The sequence below is a fragment of the Crocodylus siamensis genome, chromosome 1 (genome assembly GCF_052110815.1).
Source record: "Crocodylus siamensis isolate JL-2025a chromosome 1, ASM5211081v1, whole genome shotgun sequence".
NCBI lineage: Eukaryota > Metazoa > Chordata > Crocodylia > Crocodylidae > Crocodylus > Crocodylus siamensis.
Window position 1 is genome coordinate 231,906,667 of NC_143395.1, and position 23,235 is coordinate 231,929,901.

Consider the following 23,235-nt stretch of genomic DNA (forward strand, 5'->3'; position numbering starts at 1 on the left):
ATTAGTCTTTACCACAGAATGAGCCATAATATTTCTGACCCCAAGCCTAATGCTACAACTAGTTTGTAAATTCTCTCCTGGTACTTTGAGCAGTAACTGGTCCCTACCGAAAGAGACATCTTTTTATCTGCTAAACTAAGTATTTAATACAGACAGAGATTAACTCTGATTACCCATACAAAAATATTTTAAAATCTACCTGTGCAAGTAGAAAAAACCCTATTCAATCTAATGTGCTTGGAAAATAGCACCTAACTCATCATTACTCGTAATGTAAACTTCCTCCTAGTAAAATCACATTCTCTTTTCTACACGTACTAATTAACTACAAGAAAACCTCCACTGAGATGCTCAACTACATATCACTGATTTTTTTAAAAATACACATTATTCCCAGTGCCTCAACAATAAAGAAAGAAAGCTTTGTCTCCTTTATGGAGTGCTCCAAATTGCAAGAACGTGTAGGAAAAGTTGTATTTTTTAAAACTTTTCACTACCCACATAACAAATATGCAAGACCACTTACAAAGTACAACACAATAAAAAGATAGCTTTAAATACTGGATTTACTTGAATACAAGACAAGGGGCACAGACAGAAGTGACAATTTTTGCCTGAGCTGGCCACAGGAAGCAGTCTATGGCCATGACCAAACACAAGTGCATGGCTGCAGACAACTTAAAAAATGACCCATCAAGTGAAAATCTGAACCCTCCTTATATGAAGGAGGCTGCCTCCCAGCCTCAAGCTGTTTTCAGAATGGGAGGAAGAAAAGGGAACAGAGGGAGTTTTTCGTCTGGGGGGGTTTCAGCTCCCACTGGAAGGTGGGGTGGGTGTATTGGAGCCCCACCCTCCAACACTGGCTGGAGAACCCCTAAAATGAGCTCCCTCTACTCCCTTTCTGAAAAGTTTATAGCCTTGCAGGGAGGAGGGGCTGTTGCTAGGGGAAAACACCTGCAGGCTCCCAGCCAGCAGCTACATTCCCCCACAAAACCAAGAGTGAACTTCTGTTTGGTCCAGAAGACTGTTGTAACTCAGAAAGCTTCCTGCAAAGCAGTCTCACTTACAGCGGGGAGCTGCACTTCTTTTTGTGCCTAAAGTTTTCTTACCCAGTCACTCCTTACAGAACTCTTTTTCTTCATACAGAACCCATGAAAAACTATTACCTCAGTAACCATGTGCAATTTTCTTCCCTTCCCATCAGCCCTCTCTGTTGATTCAGTGAAACAAGTGTGTCCATTCCTTTATCCTCCACATCTTCTCCCCTTCCTCTCTGATCACTTCCTTGTCCCAATGTAGTATTTCATTTCATGCAGCCCCAGCTTCATGCACACTCTTTAAGTGAAAGCCAATTCCTTAAACACAAAAAAGTTTCTTACTTTCCATAAACTAGTTTTAACGCATGCTAATAAAGTCCTTAATAATTCCAAAATTTTACTTGTAATTAATTAGTAGTAGTAACCCATAATTAATTAATAAGTCCATAATTTCCTCCAGTCTCTTTGGTATGAGTCCATATAATCCCATTTCTCATGCTAACAACAGGTTTATCTTGGTGACACTCATAAAGAAGCACATCTTTTCCCATACCCCCTGTGCATATATATGCTCCCAAAACATTTCCCACGGTTTCTTCTTCCCCACACCTCTCCGTTGGGCACCTTGATGAGCTCCTCAAGCTCCATCTGTGTTGAACCTCTTTCACCCACAAGTTTTCCTTTCAACCATCCATGTTAGGTCAGCATGTTCCCCTTTTAGTTGTTTGCCCATCACTGCTTCCCACACCTTCTTCACTTTTCCTTCTGTGAAGTTTCCCACCAACACCATCCTGCCGTACCACTTTCATTGCTTTCTTATAATCCTCCAGATCCTCCAGCCCTACCTTCCCTATTTTATACCTCTGCATGAAACTTTCCATCCTGATGTAATGACCTGGCAGTTGCCAAATATTAGCTTAATGTTCAATACTTTTAGATGTTTCTTTAACTTTAGAATAAGATAAGTACATTTCAGGTTTACTCACAGACATGCCAAACTGAAAAAAAAAAAGGATGCTGGAGGGGGATGAGAGAGAATGTTCAATATAGACTGGCCCAGTTATGCTGGCAGTAACTGGTATATAGCACATGATTCCTAATCCATTCAGTTACTAGATGTAATATCTAAAACAGACATTTACATCTCAAATAAATCATGGTTAGGACTGAATGTAATGACATAACATGATATTACTGCTGTTCATAATTTAGTAATTTACAAGCGAGAAAGATTAAAAAAAAAAAACCCTATTTGAAAGCACTCTCAGTCTAAGGCTGAGATAGAGAAATGAGCTCCTTTTGATTGGGCACCTACATGTATGTGTGGCCCTGCTGGAGTTAGTTGGGTTTCACATGGAGATGGGGCCCAGTTCATCAGAGCTCCCCATATCCAGCAAACATTTGTGCATTTGAATATTGTTGTATGTATGAATGGTTATAATGTGATCACAAAACTGTTTGTATTTGTAAAGTAATTTGTGCATGGGTCTTGAAGGGATTGGAACTTAAATTAGGAGGTTAACATAAGAAAAGCTTACAGGATAAGGTTGTGGCTAGAGGTGAGGGCTGAGGAAAGGAAACAAAGTTCCTATCTGTTCTCTTAACTTCAAATATGAAAGTCCAATTTGCTTACCCAAGAATGCAAGTGAAAATAAGTGAATTATGGAAAAAATATGACTTACAACTAACAATATCATTAAGTATAGTATATGTGAGCATTTGTTCTTTATGAAAGAAAGAAAACTAGTTTAACATCCTGCCTTTTTATGATCCTAGCTATTTATCTTTTTCCCATTTTTCTCAAGTTCTGTTTTAATTATTTTGTTATAAATTCATTTTATTGAAATATCTCTTCATTCTCCCTTGGTTTAATTTGTTTTATTTTACCTTTTACTTTTTAGTGGCTTGCCCTGTTGAGGAAATTGATTTCTGCTACTTTGTTGAGCAGATTGTATTGATAGACTGAAACAGTGGGTTAGGGTGCCTATGCACATGCATCAAGGCTGATTAATCGAGTATGTTGGAGTGTGGTAATTACTGCGCTCCAGCAGATGCCAACATCATGTGTATCAGAGACCCCATGCTGAAAAATGGTGTTGAGGGTGCTTTAACTAAAGCTCGTTGGATGACCTTTAGTTAAAGGACCCCTGCTGCCATTTTTCAGTGTGGAGGTGGTGATACACATGAAGCTCTGGGTGTTTTAAATAAAGTGGCTCTTTGAGCCACTCTAATTAAAGTCCCTACCCCTCTCCCCCGCCTGCTGGACCACATGTGTAAATGCCCTTATTTCAGTTTGAATCAATAGAAATCTGTTTTATTACTAAGAAATTAAAATGTCCATCTTTTTTGACAAATCAGCTTTGCTTGTTTTTGTATGCATTTTACTACTAGATGTATTAATTCATTCATAGAAATGCTGAAACATGTATGCCTTAACTTTATTAATGTGAAACTTAGAAACTGCAATGTGTTTCTTTCTTTTTGTTGTTGTTCAACCATTCAGCCTCTCAAATGTCTGCTTTTGCTGGGTTTCAATTACATTACTATAACTTTGGCAGGATCTACTGTGATTGATAAATTAGCAAGAGTCTGCTCTAAGGTTCCTGTTAACCCAGTGTGCTGATTAGACAGGCATAGGTCTTGAACATGATTTTGCAATGTGAAGGCTGAAACTTCAGTAAAAACCCTTAACCAGTTGGAAACCACGATCTGAACTTCCTAATGGGGCTGTGTTACATGGCAGATTTTGGCTGGTTACCAATCATCTCAGGTTCTACAAACCTGAAGAATCTCATGAAAATGTTGCCCTATTATAATTTCAAGGCTGCCTAGAGTCCTGGTTGGAAGACAGATGTTCAACTTGCTCCTGGACGAGCAATAAGATGAGGTGAGCCCCATGCTGCATGATACGTGAGGCATATACCCTTCTTATGCAGCCGCGCTCAATTCATGTGAAGTCATGCAATGTGAAGTACGCTGGGTTATTATCAAACCTTTTCTAACCTGCCAACCACACTGGATCCTGCCAAAGTTATAGTAGTGTAGTCTGAACTGTCCAAAAACTGGACCTCTAATAAGAAGCTGAATGGTAGATAAAAAAGAAACACGACACAGTTTCTAAATGTCACTATATGGGAAAAATCACTTCTAGACCCTAACCAAAGTTTGGAAATCATCCCAGCCCCTGTCATAATAAGAGACTCACCTTATTCAATAAGGTGGGCATGGGCAGATCTGGAACTGATACTATCTGCTCTGTAAGGTAAGGGCAAGGAGAAGCTGCTGCTGTAATTGGGCCATTACCCTGCCCTGAAGGTGAGAACCAATCAGCTAGCCTCTCATAGCCCCACTGTCCACTGTCAGCAGGAGTAGTCAGGCAAGGTCTATCTGTAGGCCTTATGAAATAGCATGCTTCTCTGATCACACAACTGAGGAGAATGGAAAGAGTGAACATGAAAGCAGCAGAATATTAACCCCATCATGCTACCAAAGGGAGAACAACAAGAACGCCTTAGTGAGAAGGGGTGAATTCCTGTTCCTATTTATGTCTTGGTGATTATAGCTGGTAGTTTATAGAGTGATCTGTCTGAAGACTGAAGTGGGCCCAGAGGCTGGCACTTAGACCTTTAGCCTTCTATTCCTTGCTAGATAGAAGGACTATGTATCAGCACGTTAACAAAGGGGCAGGTTTGACTGAGGTAAGAGGAGTTTAAAGAGCCATCTGCTTACCGGTGGGCAGCCAGGGTGGCCAACATTGTTTCCATCTAAGCCTGTTACCTAGTGCAGCCTCCTTCTGCAGCTGGAACTCCCAGGCAGAAGGGGACACTAACATCCTGGACAGGGAGCAAGTACAATACTTATGCTGTCCCTGGCCAACCTGGCCATGGGGGGGTGGTGAGGGTGCCCAGAGCTGCTACTATCTCATGTGTGGCTGTTCAGAATGCTGCATCAGTTATGGACAGTAGCAGCAATGGGCAGTTTTTCTCTTTCTGCCCCTTCTCCTTGTTGTGTCCCACCGCCGTCCCCATTGTCCCCACTGTCTAGAAGCAGGTACAGGAAGAGGAAACCCTCCTGCTGCCAACATTTCTGTCCAAAGCTGATGCAGGCATGGGGAAACTTCAGAGTTCCTTCTGCCTCAGTCCAGCCAGACAGAAGGAAGCAGCTGTGCAGGGAGCTGGACTCAGACAGAGACAGCAACAGTAGCAGAGCTGGGGTGGGGGAAGATTGGTTCCTCCTTCCAACAGCTACTCCCAAGCAGTGAGGGACACCCAGAGGGAGCAGGTGCAAGAAAGAATAACCGTCCCACCACCACTGCTGTCCTCAGCTGGTCCCAGCACCATGAGTAGCTGCTCCTCACAACCACCACTCTGGCCTTCAGGTTCAGTGAAGTAACAGGCGGAGCCCTGGGGCTTCCTGATGCACCCAGGTCACCTAGGGTCAGTGACCCCTTCTCCTGCATCTGCTCTCTGCGCACCCCCATTGTCTCCACCCTGGCCCAGAGTCTTTAGCTGCCCTTTGCCCCCATGCCCCACCATGGTCTGGGGTGTGGTATGTTTTACCTCCATGTAATAAATTTTAGATCTGTCCTAGGTAGGAAGTCATAAAGAGACTTTGAGAGGGAATTTGAGAGCCACAGTAAGCAGTACCACAGCAATTGGAAAATATCACATCATCAAATTTATTTCTGCTGCTATGTCTTCTTCAGTCTTCATCTGTACCTAGATAAGGAGCTAACCCTAGAAGCCTCCACTCTTACCCTCATCTAGTTTTGTAAGGAATGTGGCCTACATGTTATGTGTTCCTGCCAAAGAAAGGCAGACAGGAAACCCTCTGGTGTGAGAAGTGTGTGCTCATGGAATCTTTCAGAAAGCAAGTAGAGCTTCAGGATAAGCTGTCTAGCCTGAGAAATATTCAGAAATATGAAGATTTCATTGACATGATGCACACGGTGCACCCCTTCCCCCCATGGATGATTAAGATAGTTGGCTGGGGATAATTGTGCCAACCCAAACAAGGGAGAAAAAACAGGCTGCTCTGCAAGGAGAACACTGGCCTTTTGTTACCATTGATAGGAGATGACATTCCACCATAAACTTGCTGTCTGTCCTTAAGGATCAGGAATGGGTACGCTGTCCTAGGAACCAACACCCATAGTGGATAAAGAAGTTCCAAATGCCCCAACACTAGGAAGGTTCATTGCCTTTACTCTCAACAGAATATGAAAGGGGAGGGTGGCTCTTCTAAGGGAAAAGATGCATCCTTCTGCTGACCTGGCTGATCTCCCAGGGGGTATACTCCCTGAAAACCCCCATCTGAGATACTACAGAAAGATTACGAAGGCTCGTTGAAAATTATGCCATACTGCTTATCTCCATGACTGCTATTGAAACTGACAGATATGTCTTGAGAAGAAAATAATGGACTAAAGGACTCTGAGATGTGGGTGAAGGAGCTGGGGGCTCAGGTAGTATTGTCTTTAGTCATTTTAGTCAAGGGTAAAGGCCAAGGCAGAGACAAAAGTATTACAGAAATGGATGCATGGCTCCAAAAATAGTATTGCCAAGATGACATCAGCCAGGGGTTGATGTTCAAAGACAGAAGATTGTTGATCAGAAATAGAATCTATCCAATGAAGAAGGGGAAGAACATATGTGGTCAGAAACTTGCTAGCATCAAGAAGCTAGAAAAAAGAGTGTTTAAAACTAGAATTGACAGTGGCTGGTGTTACTCCTTCCTAGTACATGGCTGCAGTTGGGTATTGGATACTGGTGAACCAAATGGAATTGAATCCAGACAAGACAGAAGCAATAGTGATAGGCAGATAGGTGTCTATCTATCATTGATGGGTTTCTACTGTCATGGGTCACTCAGGCTTGCAGCCTTATGGTGCTGCTAAATACTCTGCTGTACCCAGATCTTCAGGTGGTAGCAGTGTTTAAGAGTGCCTTTCACCTGCTCCATCTGGAGAGGGGTCTGTGATCCTTTTGTTCAGATCCATATCTGGCTACCATTATCTATGCCTTTTTAACCTTAGGATTACGCTGCTGCCATGTATATGTGAACATGCAATGTGCATGTGGGGCTGCCCTTGAAAACTAGAGGCTGAAGCAGGTGCAGAACATGGCAGCCTACCTTCTGACTGGCCTGGGTTTCCAGGAGCATGTATCTCCAGTGTTCCTGAGTCTGCACTGGCTTCAGTAGTAGGGGTGTGTGAAGCTTTGGGTGCTGATTCAATTCGGAGGAGGTTCAGCCCAATCCGGCGGCCAAATCTCCAAATCCAAATAAAATCAGGAGGCCAGTTAAAAGGTCCAAATTGATTCAAAGCTCTCCAAATCAATTTTGAAAAAATTCAGAGAGCTTCAGTGATTTGGGCAGTTCCTGCTTGCTGCAGCAGGGAGTTGGACCCAGACTCTGTGCTGGTAAGGAGCGAGGAAGGGACCTTAGGGGGACCCACACCAGGCCCCAGCCCTGCCTGCTCCCCCAGCCCTGCTGAGTGTCCCTAATCCCTGCCCACTCTCCCACCCCCTGCTCCATAGCTGCCCTGCCTGTCCCAGCTCTTTAAAAAAAGCCCCCACTCGCCAGCTGCTGCACCAGCCTCAGGGCTTCCTTGGGCTCATGGCAGAGCCCCCCACATAGCGTGGGGCAGTGTGGGGCATTGGGGATTGCCCCCCTGCCCAGCATGAGCTGGTGAGGTGGGGCTTTTTTTTTTCTTTTTTTTTTTAAAGAGCTGGGAGCTGGGAAAGAGGACTGGGTAGCCATTGAGAGTGAGGAATGGAGCCAATTCAGATCATTTAGTGGTGGCCAAACCTCTGAATTAGATTCAACCTAACTGACTTGGGACAGTGATTTGAATCACCGAATCAAATCACTGTCCCCCAAATTGGCCAAATCCAAATCCAAAGCAAATATTACCTGGTCTATTATTAAACTGCATATTTTTTACTGTATGTCTGTATAAACCAGTTTTTATGTATTTCTGTAAGTACAGTAAGAGATATCCACAGACAATACAGTTATATATGCTTTGAATAAATATTCAATCATCTTTAAAACAGTATTTTAATAAACCAAATTATACCACTCTTGAGTTGCACATTGCCAAAAAGACTTGAGCACCTCATTTTATAAAGTATTATTTTTGCATATCAAGTAGCTTGAATTTCAAAAAAATTAAAGCATCAAGCCTACAACAGATTTTCTAATATTACAAAAATATTTAGAAATACTTTTAGCTGATGGTTTAATTCCTGTGTGTTCTGCATATAATTTTGTTCGTAAAATACATAAGCCGGATTTGTTTACTAAGCTCTGACATAATAATCAGTCTTATCCACTCTGTTCTCCTTTCTAAATTCTGATTAGGTGCCACTCCTTGGCTTTGACAAAAGGGCTTACCCCATGTTTAAACTACAGGAAACTGGAGTTCAACCAGTTTGTGGGGCAGAGAAGTGCATCCTTGTTCTTCTCTAATGTTCTGGCTTGATTTTAAGTTGTTATAAAACCAAAACTATATGGTTTTGAATTCTTAATCCTCTCAGGATTGGTGGTATGTTCCATTCAACCTGTTGTATTCAATACATTTTATTTTAGAGCTGTCTGACTGATGTTTAAAAAAGATCTTTAAATCTGCATCATGATTTTCAAAGCGATAAAATGCTTTGTCTCAACTAAGATTTGAATAAGTATCACAAACTTTGTAGTTAAGTGGCGAGTGTTATAAATCATGAAAAGCTATAAGAATGAAACTTTGGGGACTGTGGTATGATAAATAATAAGTCATGTGTAAACTTAAAACCCTGCCAACCATTCACTAAGCAACTGAAGTGCACTTTGATTTTATTTTGAGAACTGGGAATATAATGTTTTGTCAACTCTTGAATTAAAAAAAGAATGCCAGTCTGAAGCTTATATACTCTTCTGACATTTTTTAGGAGCTAGTCATCAAGGCTTTGAATATTGATGGTCTTTATTTCTTCCAAATTATTTTGTGAGTGTATTTTGTTTTTGTATCCAAAAGTAGCTCTGGAAAAATCTGTGTCATTACGTGCTTCACTGAAATACAGTCATATCAAAGAGAGAGAGAGAGAGCAGAATTTCATTACTCAAACTCCATGGGTATAATTTTTGCCTTTGCCCCATCCTTTGATATGCTTCACTCCAGTTATTTAGGAGATGTTTTTCTGCCATGATTTAACATCAGTTTCTAAAAATCAATACATAAGGAGTTAAGGTGATTTTTTTTACATTGCACAGGAAGTCAATACCAAGATTCAGTTCATGTTGGCAATATGTGGAATAATGCCGGGTTAGTTTTCAGTCAGTCATTTGCAGCTTATCTACAGCTTCACACGGAGATTTAAGTTTTATGCAGCCCAAAATTACCCTGAGAAGAATGTCTACTGTTCCCTAACCAGAAGTCATTCTTCATTCCTTCTCCATTCCTCAACCAAATATGATCTTCATGGTCATCACTGGGGAAGAGGGACTGATAACCTGACTCTTACCCTTTGACTCCCTAAGATCTTCAAGAAATCTTCCCTATATCCACCCCCTCCAAGCCCTCTGTACTTCAACCCTTCTGTTTATAAAGAGGAGAAAACATTGTACTCTGCCCTTTATTCCTAATACTTCTCATTTGCCAGTTACTTGGGTTACTGAACCAGCGTCAGAGAAATCCCAATTATTTATAAAAGTGCTAGAAATCTTCCTTGGGATTACCTATGGCAACCTTAGAGTTCCCGGGCCATAACAACTATTGTGTGATAGACAATCCCAAAGTGTTCTGTAATTTCCAGTCTAAGGAACTGAGTGCATCTCTGCAGCAAGCTCACTAAATATTCAGCTCATACAGATAAGTGGGTGTCTTTCTCATCTGAATCTTGGAAAAGGAGTAAAACCTGGGATGCAACAATTTTTAATAGGATGCTTCTCAAAAAAAAAAAAAAAACTTGATGTGGGGAAGATCACTTATTGCACTCCCTGAAGATTCAAGGAACAGGACAGCTGTAGTCAACCTAGACCTGGACATGAATGGAAGCAGAATCTCATGTCCAAGATATCTCAAGCAAGGTTATGTGCTTTCCTGTGACTGTACAAGAAGAGCCAGATATTGTGGAGTTGCTGGAGGTGTGCCTCAGGGTGGGAGGGACCATTCATATGCTTTGAGGTGGAGATGTAGTGAGCTGCTTTGATGCCTTAGGGGATGGAGAACATGAGGCCTGAGGCATACCTGGTAGTGTTTGTGCCCTGGGGCAGCTACAAACTCAAGTTAGTGTCCAGAACCCAGGAAGTAGCTAAGGCAGATCTAGGGTCCCAGTGGCTATGGGGAAAGGTATTCCCCAGCCAAGGAGTTAAGCTGCTTACCTGTACTGCCAACAAGCTCTGCTGAATGCTGTGGTAAGTGAAGAAATAACATTCTTAATAAAATCTTCAAGTTGACAGTGAGGAAAAGATGGGGAGGGAGGCATCCCACTGTCCTCACTTCCTGCACCTTCCCCCAAGCACTTAGTTGCCAGGATGCTAGAGCCTCCAGGTACCTCCACCTGGCTCCTGCCCTGAAGCCACACAGCCTGAGCCTGTAGCTGTGGAGGTACCAAAATAGCTGCATCCATTCTGGCACCCAAGCCTCTGTTCCAGCAACTGAGAGCTCTCATCCCTGGTTATGCTACTACCTTGAGGCCCAGTTACACAAGAGCTTTCCTGAAGCATGTTTGAATTTGGTCATTTGCAAAATGCACAGACCAACCTTGATTTTGACTTTTAGTTATGAGAGACTGATATGTTCAAAGGAGCTTGAGTTAGGTATCCTTCTCAGCTGCCTGGTTCCTGAGCACATGAAGCATTCATTGAAATGAATGGGACTTCCATACATGTCAAAATCAGTCCATTCTTACACATTTGCCTACCTATGGTTTTAGTATCCTAATTTTAAACATTAAATTCTGCAAGTGGCAGAATTTACAGTTAATCTAGCTGTAACACTACTCGCAGATTCTCTTGGATCTCAGTTCTTCATTAATTACTAATAATAATTTAATCGCTAATAATAATGATCATGGTGTGGGTGGGTCATCAAAAGGCATGATTTCCTGTGAATCAGTTCTGAATACTCTCCCAGAATACTACTCAGAGCTGTGCTGATAGAGCTTCCATCTTATTTTAGCCTATTTTCCTGGCTGTGCAGAATCACTCCTTTTATACATGTACGAAGGTTTTTGTCTAATTTATTTAAAATCTTCTGTAACACTGGAAAGATATTGAAAAAGCTGATCATAACGGAAATAAAATAAGCAACATGCGTTTTTGATTCCCCAGTGCCCTAATGCATACTTAATGTGGATTTTTTATTTATCACACCTATAGTTTAACTGGCTCTTATTTTCTTTAGGGCCACCTTCTGCTCCAAGGAATGTGATTTTTAACATTAATGAAACAGCCCTTATGTTGGAATGGAGCCCGCCCAGTGACACAGGAGGGAGAAAAGATCTAACCTACAGTGTAATCTGCAAAAAGTGTGGGTCAGACACCAGCCAATGTGAGATATGTGGTGGAGGCATCCGTTTCATCCCAAGACATACAGGACTGATCAACTCCTCCGTGACTGTACTTGATTTTGTGTCTCATGTGAATTACACCTTTGAAATAGAAGCCATGAATGGAGTTTCAGAGCTGAGTTTCTCTCCCAAGCAGTTCACAGCTATCACAGTTACCACAGATCAAGATGGTAAGTTTTTTTTTTTACTATGAATTAGTTACTGTGACTTTTCAGTGCATTCGGTGGGGGGGGTGTTATGGACATCACTTGTTTCAGTGGCACTTGAAGCAAAGAGTAATAAGTGTTACAAATTGTTATAAATATCTTTTTCCAGGGTGATACTCTTAGCTCATGTTGCCTGAAGGTACTTGTCCCCTCTCAAAATTGTTCCCAGTGGATTCAAACATCTGTTTAAGTGCATGTTTAATTACCCTTCCAGAATGCAGTAGCTTTCCTGAAACTGGGCCTACAGCTAGAAAAATTGGAACTGCCAGATTGGACATTGGTTTTGTTTAGGGTTAGAAGTAACAATTTATTTTGAATGGCTAAGTTGTCTTTATTAATAAAAGTGAGAGAAGTGTTAGTTAGGATGCAAAAAGTGTATGAGAGTCCACTTTATGGAAAACACAGCAACTAACCATTTTAAAAGAGTAGAGCATTATACTTTTTATGCACTAATTTCACATTTCTTAAAGGGTGAAAAGTATAACATCCTAAATTTTGTTAATCCTTCACTTTTTCTTCAGCTTTAATTTCTTTATAGCTAAATTCATGTTGAAATAATTTATGGGAGATAAAATAAAAGAGTTCTTTTATCTTTTACTTCTACTTTGTTTTTTTCTCTTCCCTACTATTGCCAATAGGGATACCAACAAAATAAACTATTTCAGTACTATCTTCCGGTTGGTGTTGCTGTAGATCAAAAGGTTCTTTTAGAATTATCCCTTGCTGACATTTGTTCTAGAAATTTTTTCACCTACCGTGCTCTGACATTGTAACTGAAGCTGAGGGTCTTGCTACAAATGAGAAACTAAACTAATAGAAACTAAAGTTTAAATCAGCAGAGTACTTGGTAATAAGTTTTCTCAAAACTGGAAGTGCTACTGTAGAAGTATTAATAATCTCCAATGAGTGAACCCAGAGAGAGGTTCTGGTTGTATGAAGGCACTAATTCCTGCACAGGTTAACCTTGCAAGGTTCTGTCCACCTGCATATCTGCGGCAGGCAGCTTTGTTGGTGAGAAAGTTATGATTTGTTTCTGTTTCAGGAAACAAACATCATGGCCTACGAATGTTGATAACGTGCTTTGTTAATAAATCTTCACAGAAATGGACCATAAAACACACAGAATCTATTTGCCTACCTTTAATACAATGCTTGGAACAAAAAAAGCTAAAATGTTGTATTTTAGGAAATAGGAAAAAGAGCTATGGCTTGATAATTAATTACATCCTGATGGTAAACCCTAGCAATGTAATCTTTCTGCACTCCACACAATAATCATTACATTACTAAAAGCATTACTGGAAAAACTTCAGAGAATTTAAAGTGAGATGCTCAGAATATCCATCAGTTTATTTGGATATAAAAAGACAGTTTTGTAGGAAGAGGCGCTATGATAAATGGAATGACAAGCTTCTATAAAACATATTTTTAAAGATAAAGCCATTTTTGCAGGCTTAGAAATTCTATAGTTATATACAGCTGTGAGAATGGTAGCTTATATATTTAAAAAGATAAAAAGAGAAAGATAATGTCAATAAGAAATATGCCTAGAACAAAAATTAATGAAGTTTTGTTGGATGGAAATTATTTAGAAAAAACAATAAATATTTTTTATGAACTTCTACTTAGGCACAAATAAAAATGGTGACTATGCTAGAAAATTGGAAATCTGTTATAAAAATCTGACCTGAGAGAAACAAAGAACACAGAGGGGTACATATGTCTAGTAAAGTGAGTATTAATGTTTCTGAATTGTATATAAACTTTTGAATGAAACATTATATTATATTACCTCAATTGCGCAATCTAGTAATTATTATTATTATACGCTTTACTTACAAAATTACCATATTTTCTCATGTATGATATACCCCAAAATATAATATGGACCTTATTTTTAAAGGCAGAATAAAAAAAAATTCAGAGTTGGGGTTGAATAGAGCAGGGGCAGAGCCTAATCTTCAGATACCTCACTCTCCATTTCCTGCTTAGTCTGTGAAATAGGAGGACAGAAACCAAGTGCAGCTAGCAGATAGCAAAATTACTCTAAAATATGTTAGCTTGATTAGTGAACTATCAAGACTATTAAAAAGGAGAGGCAGTCATTAGCACCTCTGCAGTGGAAAACAATGATCCATTAAGTCAACTGATTCCTGCAGCTCCGTGAATAGTAATACTACAGCTGCAGCACTGTGGAGCTGGAATTAAGCAAGATAGTTCTATCCAGGGCAGAAAATCTGCTTCTCTGCTTAATGCACACACCTTAATCTTGCAGGGATGATTTTTCAGGGGAAATACATATGTTATATGTGAGTAAATACCATATTTTTACTATATTCACCATGTGTAATTTCTCTAATCACCACCTTTGTGTATCAGCAAACAGGGCTACCATACAGTTTTCCAACCTTTATTCACATACTTAGTCCTGAAATTAATAGTTTTTTTGTGTGTGAGTAGAGCTTAAATGATTATGCACTATATACTCATAGAAGTCAATATGGCCAGATAGTGGCCTGTCTTCAGAATAACACCACTTTATTATTTTAGCGTGTAGGGAGTTATTCTGGTAGTACTAATCTAAAAAATCCATCATCTGTCGTTTTTAAGTAACATAATTATTTCAGCATTTGTCCTTTTCAGTGTATGTTCAATAACAGTGTTATATAACAAGGTATTATTACTTCAGATTTCTACTACATGTTCATGCCATGCAGAATTCTTACTTTATAATTATAGAAAACATTCCCTATACCCTAATGTGTCCTTGTCAAGATTAAGGGTCAGATATTCAGCCATATAATAAAGCTATGCTAATGTACACCAGCTGAAAATCTGGCCCAAGATGTATTTATTTCCTTTTCATGATTTCTGCTTTTTGATGTCTTATTTCAAGCTAACAGATTATTCTTTATATAAGTAAAATCATTAGTTTCTTTTCATTTTTGTTTGATAAATTATGACCTCTGGCATTTTGCTGGCTAAGTTAATATAATGAAGAATACCACAGGGCATTCTTGGAAACTGAAGTGTAGTATTCTACCCCAATTAGTAAGCAGAGTTTTGTGAGAGTATCAAAGGGAAAATATATACTTATGGGAGAAATTAACTCGTTCCAAATGATTCATCCACTTCTCTATATTCAGGATATACTAAAATTATACTAAAATCATAGGCCCCCACCAAAGAGATAAAATGATAATCTCCCTTCTAACAATGAGTATAATCAGAGACTAAAAGAAAGCAACAACTTATTGTGAAATTAGGTTCACATAACAGAGTAATCCTGCAAAAAGTTGGCCTTATTATATATCTGTTGTCTTTATGATTTATTGATAAAAGTACTATCATATCTCAGCACATACTGTAAAAATTGAAAATTTTAATTGGGATAGGAAATGTGAAATTGTTTGGATAGTATTAATCTCCCTTTTTATTCATTCCCTGCAAACATTCATGAAAGTGATTTTTGGTTTGTGGGTTTTTTGTTTGTTCTCCCCACTCCCACCCCCCCATTTTCAAGAAGTCTCAAAAAGAGAATGTGTTCACAATTATTTGTTTTGACTATATTTTTACACTAGAGTCAGATATGTGACCATACTGCAGTATCTCTGATTTATCTCTCCCTGCCTATACATTTTATTTCCCAGTTAGATAGTAAAGACAACACAGTGCGAATTAGATGACCATTTGCACACCAAAAATGCAAGAACTTGAAGACATTTTTTCTTTTAACGTTATTGTTTCCAAACTGAGACATTAAAGTAACAGGCACTTTAAAAGTATGTGAGACATTTTTATATGTATGGCACACTGTGAATTGTAAAATGCCATACCTGCAAACAATTTATGATATGATAAATGGCAAACCAGCCACAAAGATATCCCACAATAAATATTGTACATTAATTTGAACATGTGACATGTAAGAGCTGAGAGGTGAAGCCCAAGGCTGGGTTGTTTAAACCTGTCCAGCCTGCATGGCTGTATGAGTCATCTGTCACATGAGTCAACAGGTGCTAGACAGGGGTAGCTGATGGGCTCCCCCCACCTGAGAAGTTTAAGTTAAAACCAAACAATTTCAAGTCATAAATTAGTAAAATTCTGAGTCCATTCTAAATAGTAAATTTGTCTAATATTATTATCTTATATATATTGTTTGTCCTACTGTGTTTGGTACTCTGCATTTAAAATGATGCAGGGATAACATGAGGCTGTTTTCATTAGATATATGATAATGAATGGACATAATAACATTAATATACATGATGGGATTGGGGGAATGGGGCTTGTATCATTCTTGAGATCTGTGAAATTAAGTTATAAAGACATTGCCATTTTTCAAAAGTTCACCAATTTATCATGTTGTGTCAAAGGTCCTTCCATGCTATGGAAATCAAAAAACAGACAAACAAACATTGCAGCTTCTGAAAAAATAAATGCAGAAGGCTTCATGCACCGAGACTTTGATCCTAAGTACACAGTTTAGGCTCAGTTGAGTTTTGTATTTTAGGCGGGGGTTGTGCCAAATAAGGACAAACATGAGTAGGCTTGGATGCCTGTTCTTTGTGGGCAAGTAAGGTGGTGTTTTAGAATGAGTAAGTGTCTTGAACATCAAGTCATTTTGTTCCTTGAATTTTAGTGTTAGTCACTAAAATCATGGTGTAAAACCATAAAAAAATAGTATGCTAAATTAAATGTGAATACTTGTTTCTCATATTGCTGTTTGAGAGAATGAGATACCAATACAATTGTAATTACTGAAGTTTCCAAACACACTTGAGAGTATGCTGTAAGATTCTTAAAAGTACTTAAGACTTGCTTCCTTTAACAGATAATTTAAGTGATAACAAAAGAAAAAACAGAAAAAAATTGTAACAACACAGGCCAGAAAACAATGTGTTGTTTGACTTACAATATCTCTTTTGGTGTCTCCTTTATCGAGAACTTCTAGCTGAGATCATCTTTTTCAAATTAGATTCACTTTCTTTGGGACCACACTTCTTAAAGTGGGTCAACATCTAAATGGATTGTAACCCAGACTGTGGAGACATGGTGAAAGTTATCTTTTAACTTTTTTCTTTTTATTTAATGCACTTTCTTTAAACCAGTTATAAGCGTTGTTACAGTTTTTACTTTTCAAACACCAGTTATGCAGTTTTGTGAAAACCCTTCTTCAACACTGTGCAAGAAATTCTGGCTTAGTCTATGAAACTGTACGTATATGTATCTAAGGCCGCATCAACACGAGCAAGAATGTGTTGTTTGCAGTGTCTCAAAACCTTTTGAGGCACTGTGAAACGGATATGGTGCATGTGTATCCATTCTCCACGCTGCATAAGGCAGCAATTTTAGCTACCAGGAAATCCACCAGAAAGTGGACCAGAAAGTAGAGCCTGGCCAGCCAGAGCCACATTCCAGGTGCTGGCCAAGCTCTGTGCACCCAGTTTGCCACCACTGCAGCCCCAGGAGGCCCCCAGCATCCCAGGTAAGGATCCTTCAACCTCCCCTTCAACCTCACACTGCAAGGTCTTCACATTCTGGGCTTTGGAGTAGTATTTCAGAGAGAGGATATTGAGCTCCCCCTACACATTTATGTCTGCTAATTACTTCAGAATACTTAGATTATATGTACATTGGACACGACTAAACTACTTATGCATCTGCTGGTGACCTGCGGCAAGCCAAATATAGATAACAGTTAATACTGCCTTTGTAAATATAAGTTGATCCTTTGCCCTGCAAGAGAATTCATAGAGACAGAATTTGCATTGGTTGTATAAACATTTCAGATTTTCAAACAGGATCTACTTTGTTGTTGGTTTTGTATTTGGATCGATACAGCCTTGTTTTAAGGAATCTAAAAATGAAGTACTTTGAGTTCTTTAATTACTTAAAATGAGAAAAACAATCTTCATATTTTCTAAAAAGAATGTAAGATCATAGTAAATCAGAATGTAGAGCGTCCTGTGAGAGAAACAGAATACTCTACCCAATGAGTAGTAATTACTGACAGATACTGTTTTTAAAGCCAGTCTCATTTGATATTCTTAAGAGCTGTAATTTATGATTTTTTTCCTGAACAAAATTGTTCTTTTTTTGATCTGGCAGGCTGTTTTCTATTTTGCTGTTTGTTTTGCTTTTTGTTTAATACAGCATAAACCAATATGATTCTGTTTCACTAATGCCTTGTATACCATTATTATTAATTTGATCAGCAAGAATATACACTGCTTTGAGTAATGTTTCTTTGACTAAGGCAACATGAGAAGCTAAACTGAATGAAAATGTATGTTGTGCATTAGGTAGTTGGTGCCTTGGAAAATATTTCTCTCTGGTGTTCCCATCAATATGGGGGCTTTTGGTGTTTCAAATGTTTTTGATTCTTTGGTATATTATTAATTGCAATAATTAATGATCACCATATGAAGAAGATTTCTGACTGGCTTTAGCTCTTTACGTTTCAGTAACTAAGATTCTTGTTCCAAGCTGCTTAACGAATGATACATTTCACAATAACATTACAGTTGTTCCATTTTAATATGTAATGGGGACATCTATAAAGAAAAGAATAAACTAAACATTTTATATTCATTTGTAGATTTGTAGTGTCAAAAGTAGAAATGTTTATTTTAATTAATTTTTATTTTTATTTTTATTTTTTTATTGTCCTTATTGCAGTCAGTGGTGTTATGGGCATTCAGAACTTCATATGATCAAGCCTTAAGGGATTAAAATATATATTCATCATCCTGGAGGATTCTAAAATAGTGCTAAATAAATCTATTTGTTCTGTTACACTGTACTCTGCTAGGAACCATATTAAGGTAATCAAATGCATGTATTCTGTTGGAACCTTTCACAGTGAATAAAGTATGGTTAGAAGAATCATCATTAAATATTCTATCCAGGGTTGGATACAAGAGATTCCAGATGTAAGATGATGACTTCAGTAATTAGAAACCTTTGCCACAAATCTTAATTGACTGACTTCTGAGATTGTTCAGAGTTACACAAGCAACCTTCTGTTTTCAAAATTTACCTAGACATTTCTGAAAGGTATTTTATTAAGAAAAACCTATGGTATTCCTAGTGCATGATGAGCAAAATGAAGACTTCTGCTTATTTCTTGGCAAGAGGAATTATTTTGGTCAAAGGCAGTAAAGGAAGACATTAATCATGGCTAGTCAATCTGAAACAAATTGTGTTTGTAGATGTCATGACTTTCACATAAACCTTTAGGGAGCATGTTCAAAGTGAAGGACATGGTAAATTACAAACCAATTCTGCTGATGTTTGCTATGGGGTCTTTAAAGCAATTATGTTGGTAGCAGGTTCCTCTGATTCATTTGCTTCTTAAATATAGTTTCTTCATTACACACAGCAACCCTCCTCTTTTCCATTCCTTTTCTCTTCCATATGGATTTGCCTTAGGCTTGCAGTTTGGAGACAGTTTTCATTTATATAATATGATAGTATTAAGTTGTGCACATTGAAATAAAGTTGGAAGCATATTTAAAATTACATCAGGTTTCCAAAGCTTAAGAATTCTATTTGTTTTACAGTTGAGTTAGTAAAAGTGTTTCTAATAACAAGCTCTCTTCTGTTCCTGCCCAGGTTTTATAATGAGAGATATCTGTCTGCTAGCAACATATTTAGACTGAAGATTTTAATATGCTTTCACCCTGTAGAAAAAAATCAAACTTGCTTCCCTAGGAAAATATAACAAATTTTCTCTATAAAAAGATTTAACAGTAGTTAGGAAACATGCACAGAGTATTTCATTTTCAAAGATGTGTTGTCTTCCTTAACCCCCGGCCATAAGTGACTAGTGTTAACTTTGTTTCTGTCAAGTGAGTGTGAAAGATTTGAAAGGTTTACTGTGGGAGAAAAATCCACCCTTAATAAAAGAAAATTTTATTGTATTACTGAACAATACCAGATGTACAACAGAAAATCAAACTGTACTCAACAATGCTTCCTTTATTATTAACATAGCTAATAGCATCCAAAGAGAAGTGTTTTTTCACGTGTGTGTATATGTATCTATATTGTAATTTATTTCTTTTTTCTCACTTAACCTAAAATTTTAACTTTTAAATGGGTACATGTCAAATCAGATATTTAGACACTGCTACAAAGTCTAAAGCAAAGTTCACTCTTTGTGTGTTTCAGTAGCTGAATTGCATTAAAGATGCATCAGATATAATTCCAGATGATATTTTCCATGTGCATAATTGCTGTAGAGGGCACAGGGATAGTACATGATTGTGAATGGGAACAGAAGTAGCCCACAGAGCTCTATCAAAATGTGAACCAAACTAAGAACATTTGAAGTAACCATTTTTTAACATGCTATTACTTATTTGTATAAATTACCCCCAATAATTCAGCATATCAGATTGCCTGTGTTTTTGTTTTTGTTTCATTTATTTTTGGAAAAGGATGTTATCCTGTGCACTGGAATATCCAGTGGAAGAAAAGTGAAATTTTATGGTGTCTACAGGAAACACATATTTGCAGAATTGAGCAAACTTGATTCATTGGAAGTGAGGGACAAAAATCTCTATTGAATTAAATGAGAGTAGTATCTGACCCTCACACACAGTGTTCCTTAGACCTATATGGTTCGGTCTGATGTAGTCCTTTTCCTCTTCTCCAATATGCTTAGAAAAGTAGGAACAGTTTTCCTACTCAAGTCAATTTGCGAAACCCAGGGTTTGAATTATGGGGGAGCTCAAGGGAGCTGAGTCCCTCCCCCGTCCCCCAATAAGAGACAGGAGCCCCCCCTAAGATATGAAAATCTTAACCTAGGGAGGTCTCTGATTCTATTAGAGCATTGTGATGAGCAGCCCAATTTTTTTTGTAGACCCCACAAGAGTCAAAGTATAATTTGAACCCTGAAAACCTGTTAACTTACTCCAGTTTTCATTCAAGCCTTCATTGCTGCTGAATTTCTCTCTATTTGTTGGATCTATTTGTATGTAAAAGATTATTTTTGAAAAGTCTGACTTTGTGTACCAATCAAATAATATCTGCAACAGCTTCTAAAGCAGGAATGTCTAACTTCTTAGTAGCCAGGGGCTGAACATTCCTTGAGCCACAGTAAAGGGGGCTCCAGTAAGAGCAGCATGCCCTTTCTACTGTACTGCAAGTTTCCCGTCCACTGCTGTTCCTCCTGCTTCCCTGCTGCAGTAGGCATGCTGTGCTGCTGCTCCCCATTCCCCCACTCTTGTGCTGTGCCCCCCACTACCTCCCTCCCCGCACTACACCATGCCATTCAGGCACCTTGGGCTGTGGGCTGCACTAGCACTGAATGCTGCACTGCACTGTACAGCCCTGCTCCTGCAGCCTGGGCAAGGGCAGGAAGGAGAAAAGGAAGCCAGAGGGAAGGGGAGCCTGGAGCCCCTGGCAGCTGCTGCAGCCATAACAATGGGGCAGACTGCTGCCACATAGGAGTCCAGGGGCCGAAGTTTAACCCCTCATGGGCTGCAAGCAGCCTGCAGGCCACAAGTTTAACACATCTTTTCTAAGTCTTTGCATTTATAATTGTATATAACAGTTAGAGATTGAAGTATATTGTCTGAGTGACTCTTACATTATAACTTGATATGCAATGCAAAGCTACTAATGTATGACCCTGCAAGTTACTGACAGGTTGTTAAGCCAGTCTCCAAATACAGGATTTTACATTCTGGAAATAAATGGCCACTTTATTTTATTAACTCAAATCTGTCTGGAAAACAAATGGACTGATTCAGATGACTGGTTCATATATACTAAATATTAAACTCTAAGGCATTCATTTTTCAGAAATAGGTTGTTCTGCTAAATTATCAAGCGCTGGTTTTTATACTGAAATTGAACTTCAATGAGGACTGGAAAATATTGTTTTGGAGTTGAAAATAATGGGTTTGGGAAATTCAGTCTGTGATTCAAGGATGATGGACCTGTTCTACCTTTAAAACAGGTATCTAGATAGATAGATAATCATTTTTGTACTTAACTCTTAGATTTTATACCAAACTAAAAATGTCATTTACTGTCATTCTTTCTACTTTTATTGAGCTTGTAGTTCTCTTCTGCTGAAGAAAAACTTAACTGATATGACAGCTATTTGATATTGTCATGGTCTTTTGTTAGATATTTATAGGTGTTACTTGGTATTATTATAGTATGGAAAAAAATGTGTTCCTGACATTTAGCATTCTTTTGTGTCAATTTTCAGGGAAAAAAATTACATTACTTAAGCCATAATTTAAGAATTATTAAAATAGGTAGAAAGCAGCAATTTAAAAATAAATAAAAGTGCAGAAAAATAAAAAGTAATACATGTTATTTGCCTTCAGGTTTCATCTGTAAGCGTTGATCAAAGAAACAGATGGACAGCATAGGAAATTAAAGTTTTCTACTTGTCAGTAGAATAAGTATTAATGCAAGAGCCTTATTAAACTATCCTCCCTTCCTTCCCATCTCCCCCACCCCTGACAGTGGTTGCATATTGACCCTGACATGCCAACTCTAAGACTGAGGGTCTAGTTTTATCTTTGTGCTCATTTAATCTTTGACCTGTTGCAGTAAAACACTCAGTAAGAATCCCAGTTGTAATAGAAGCTATTATTTATATATAACAATATACTATTAGATTGAAGATGTTAATTCATCTGATAGAAGCATGAGAATATCTGTCATGTTTTCTAGGCTAAGTTTCAAATTGTGACTGATGTCACATCCCAACTCCCATGAAAATATATAGGATCTTTTCTCTGACTTCAGTGGCAGCTGAATTTTATTTTAAGAAGTGATTACAAAGTAAATTCTCATTAATTTGCCTGTAGGATAATTTACCACTGTGGTTTAATTTGGCATTATTTCAGTTCTCCCCAGCTTCTAGCCCCAATTATCAGCTCCTGATTTGATAATTGTCCATGTTTGCATTCAGCTTGGAGTAGTGAATTAACCAGGGTTTGCTGCATTAGCGTGGTTAGCTCCCCGTGGAACCAAGCAACTTTCAAACCATGACCAGAACTCTAAAATATGTAAATAATATGTTAAATCTTCTATATATGTGTCTGTCTTTGGAGGCCTACATGAGTTCAAGAGTCCACCTCAATGAAACAGACTGTATGGATGGAGCCTTTTAAATGACTGTAGAAATTTTTTTTTCTCCTGCGTCATATACTATCCCATTACTTCCATTTCTTCCTTTTTTAAAAAGTAATCTTACTCTCATCTCCTATCCATGAATACCATCATTTGATTAGCCTTTATCTATTGTATAATTTTCTTAGGTAGTAGCCAGTCATAATTTCCATATGTCTGTTAGTCGTGAATGTATAACCCATAAAAGTCAGAAGGCAAGATAGATTTGTAACTTCAAGATTAACAACATCAGAGGTGTGTAGCATGAGCTTTCGGGACCCTAAACTCACTTCATTA

At 38.5% G+C, this 23,235-nt stretch overlaps 1 protein-coding gene across 1 annotated transcript in view; it reads left to right on the plus strand.

The window, feature by feature from the left end:
* The window catches only part of EPHA6 (EPH receptor A6), a 973,304-nt gene that overhangs the window by 504,615 nt on the left and 445,454 nt on the right, over nucleotides 1–23,235 (plus strand). Inside the window, exon 5 of the mRNA XM_090058840.1 lies at nucleotides 11,425–11,760. Coding sequence (XP_089914966.1) covers nucleotides 11,425–11,760 — 336 coding nt within the window. The remainder of the gene's footprint in view (nucleotides 1–11,424; nucleotides 11,761–23,235) is intronic.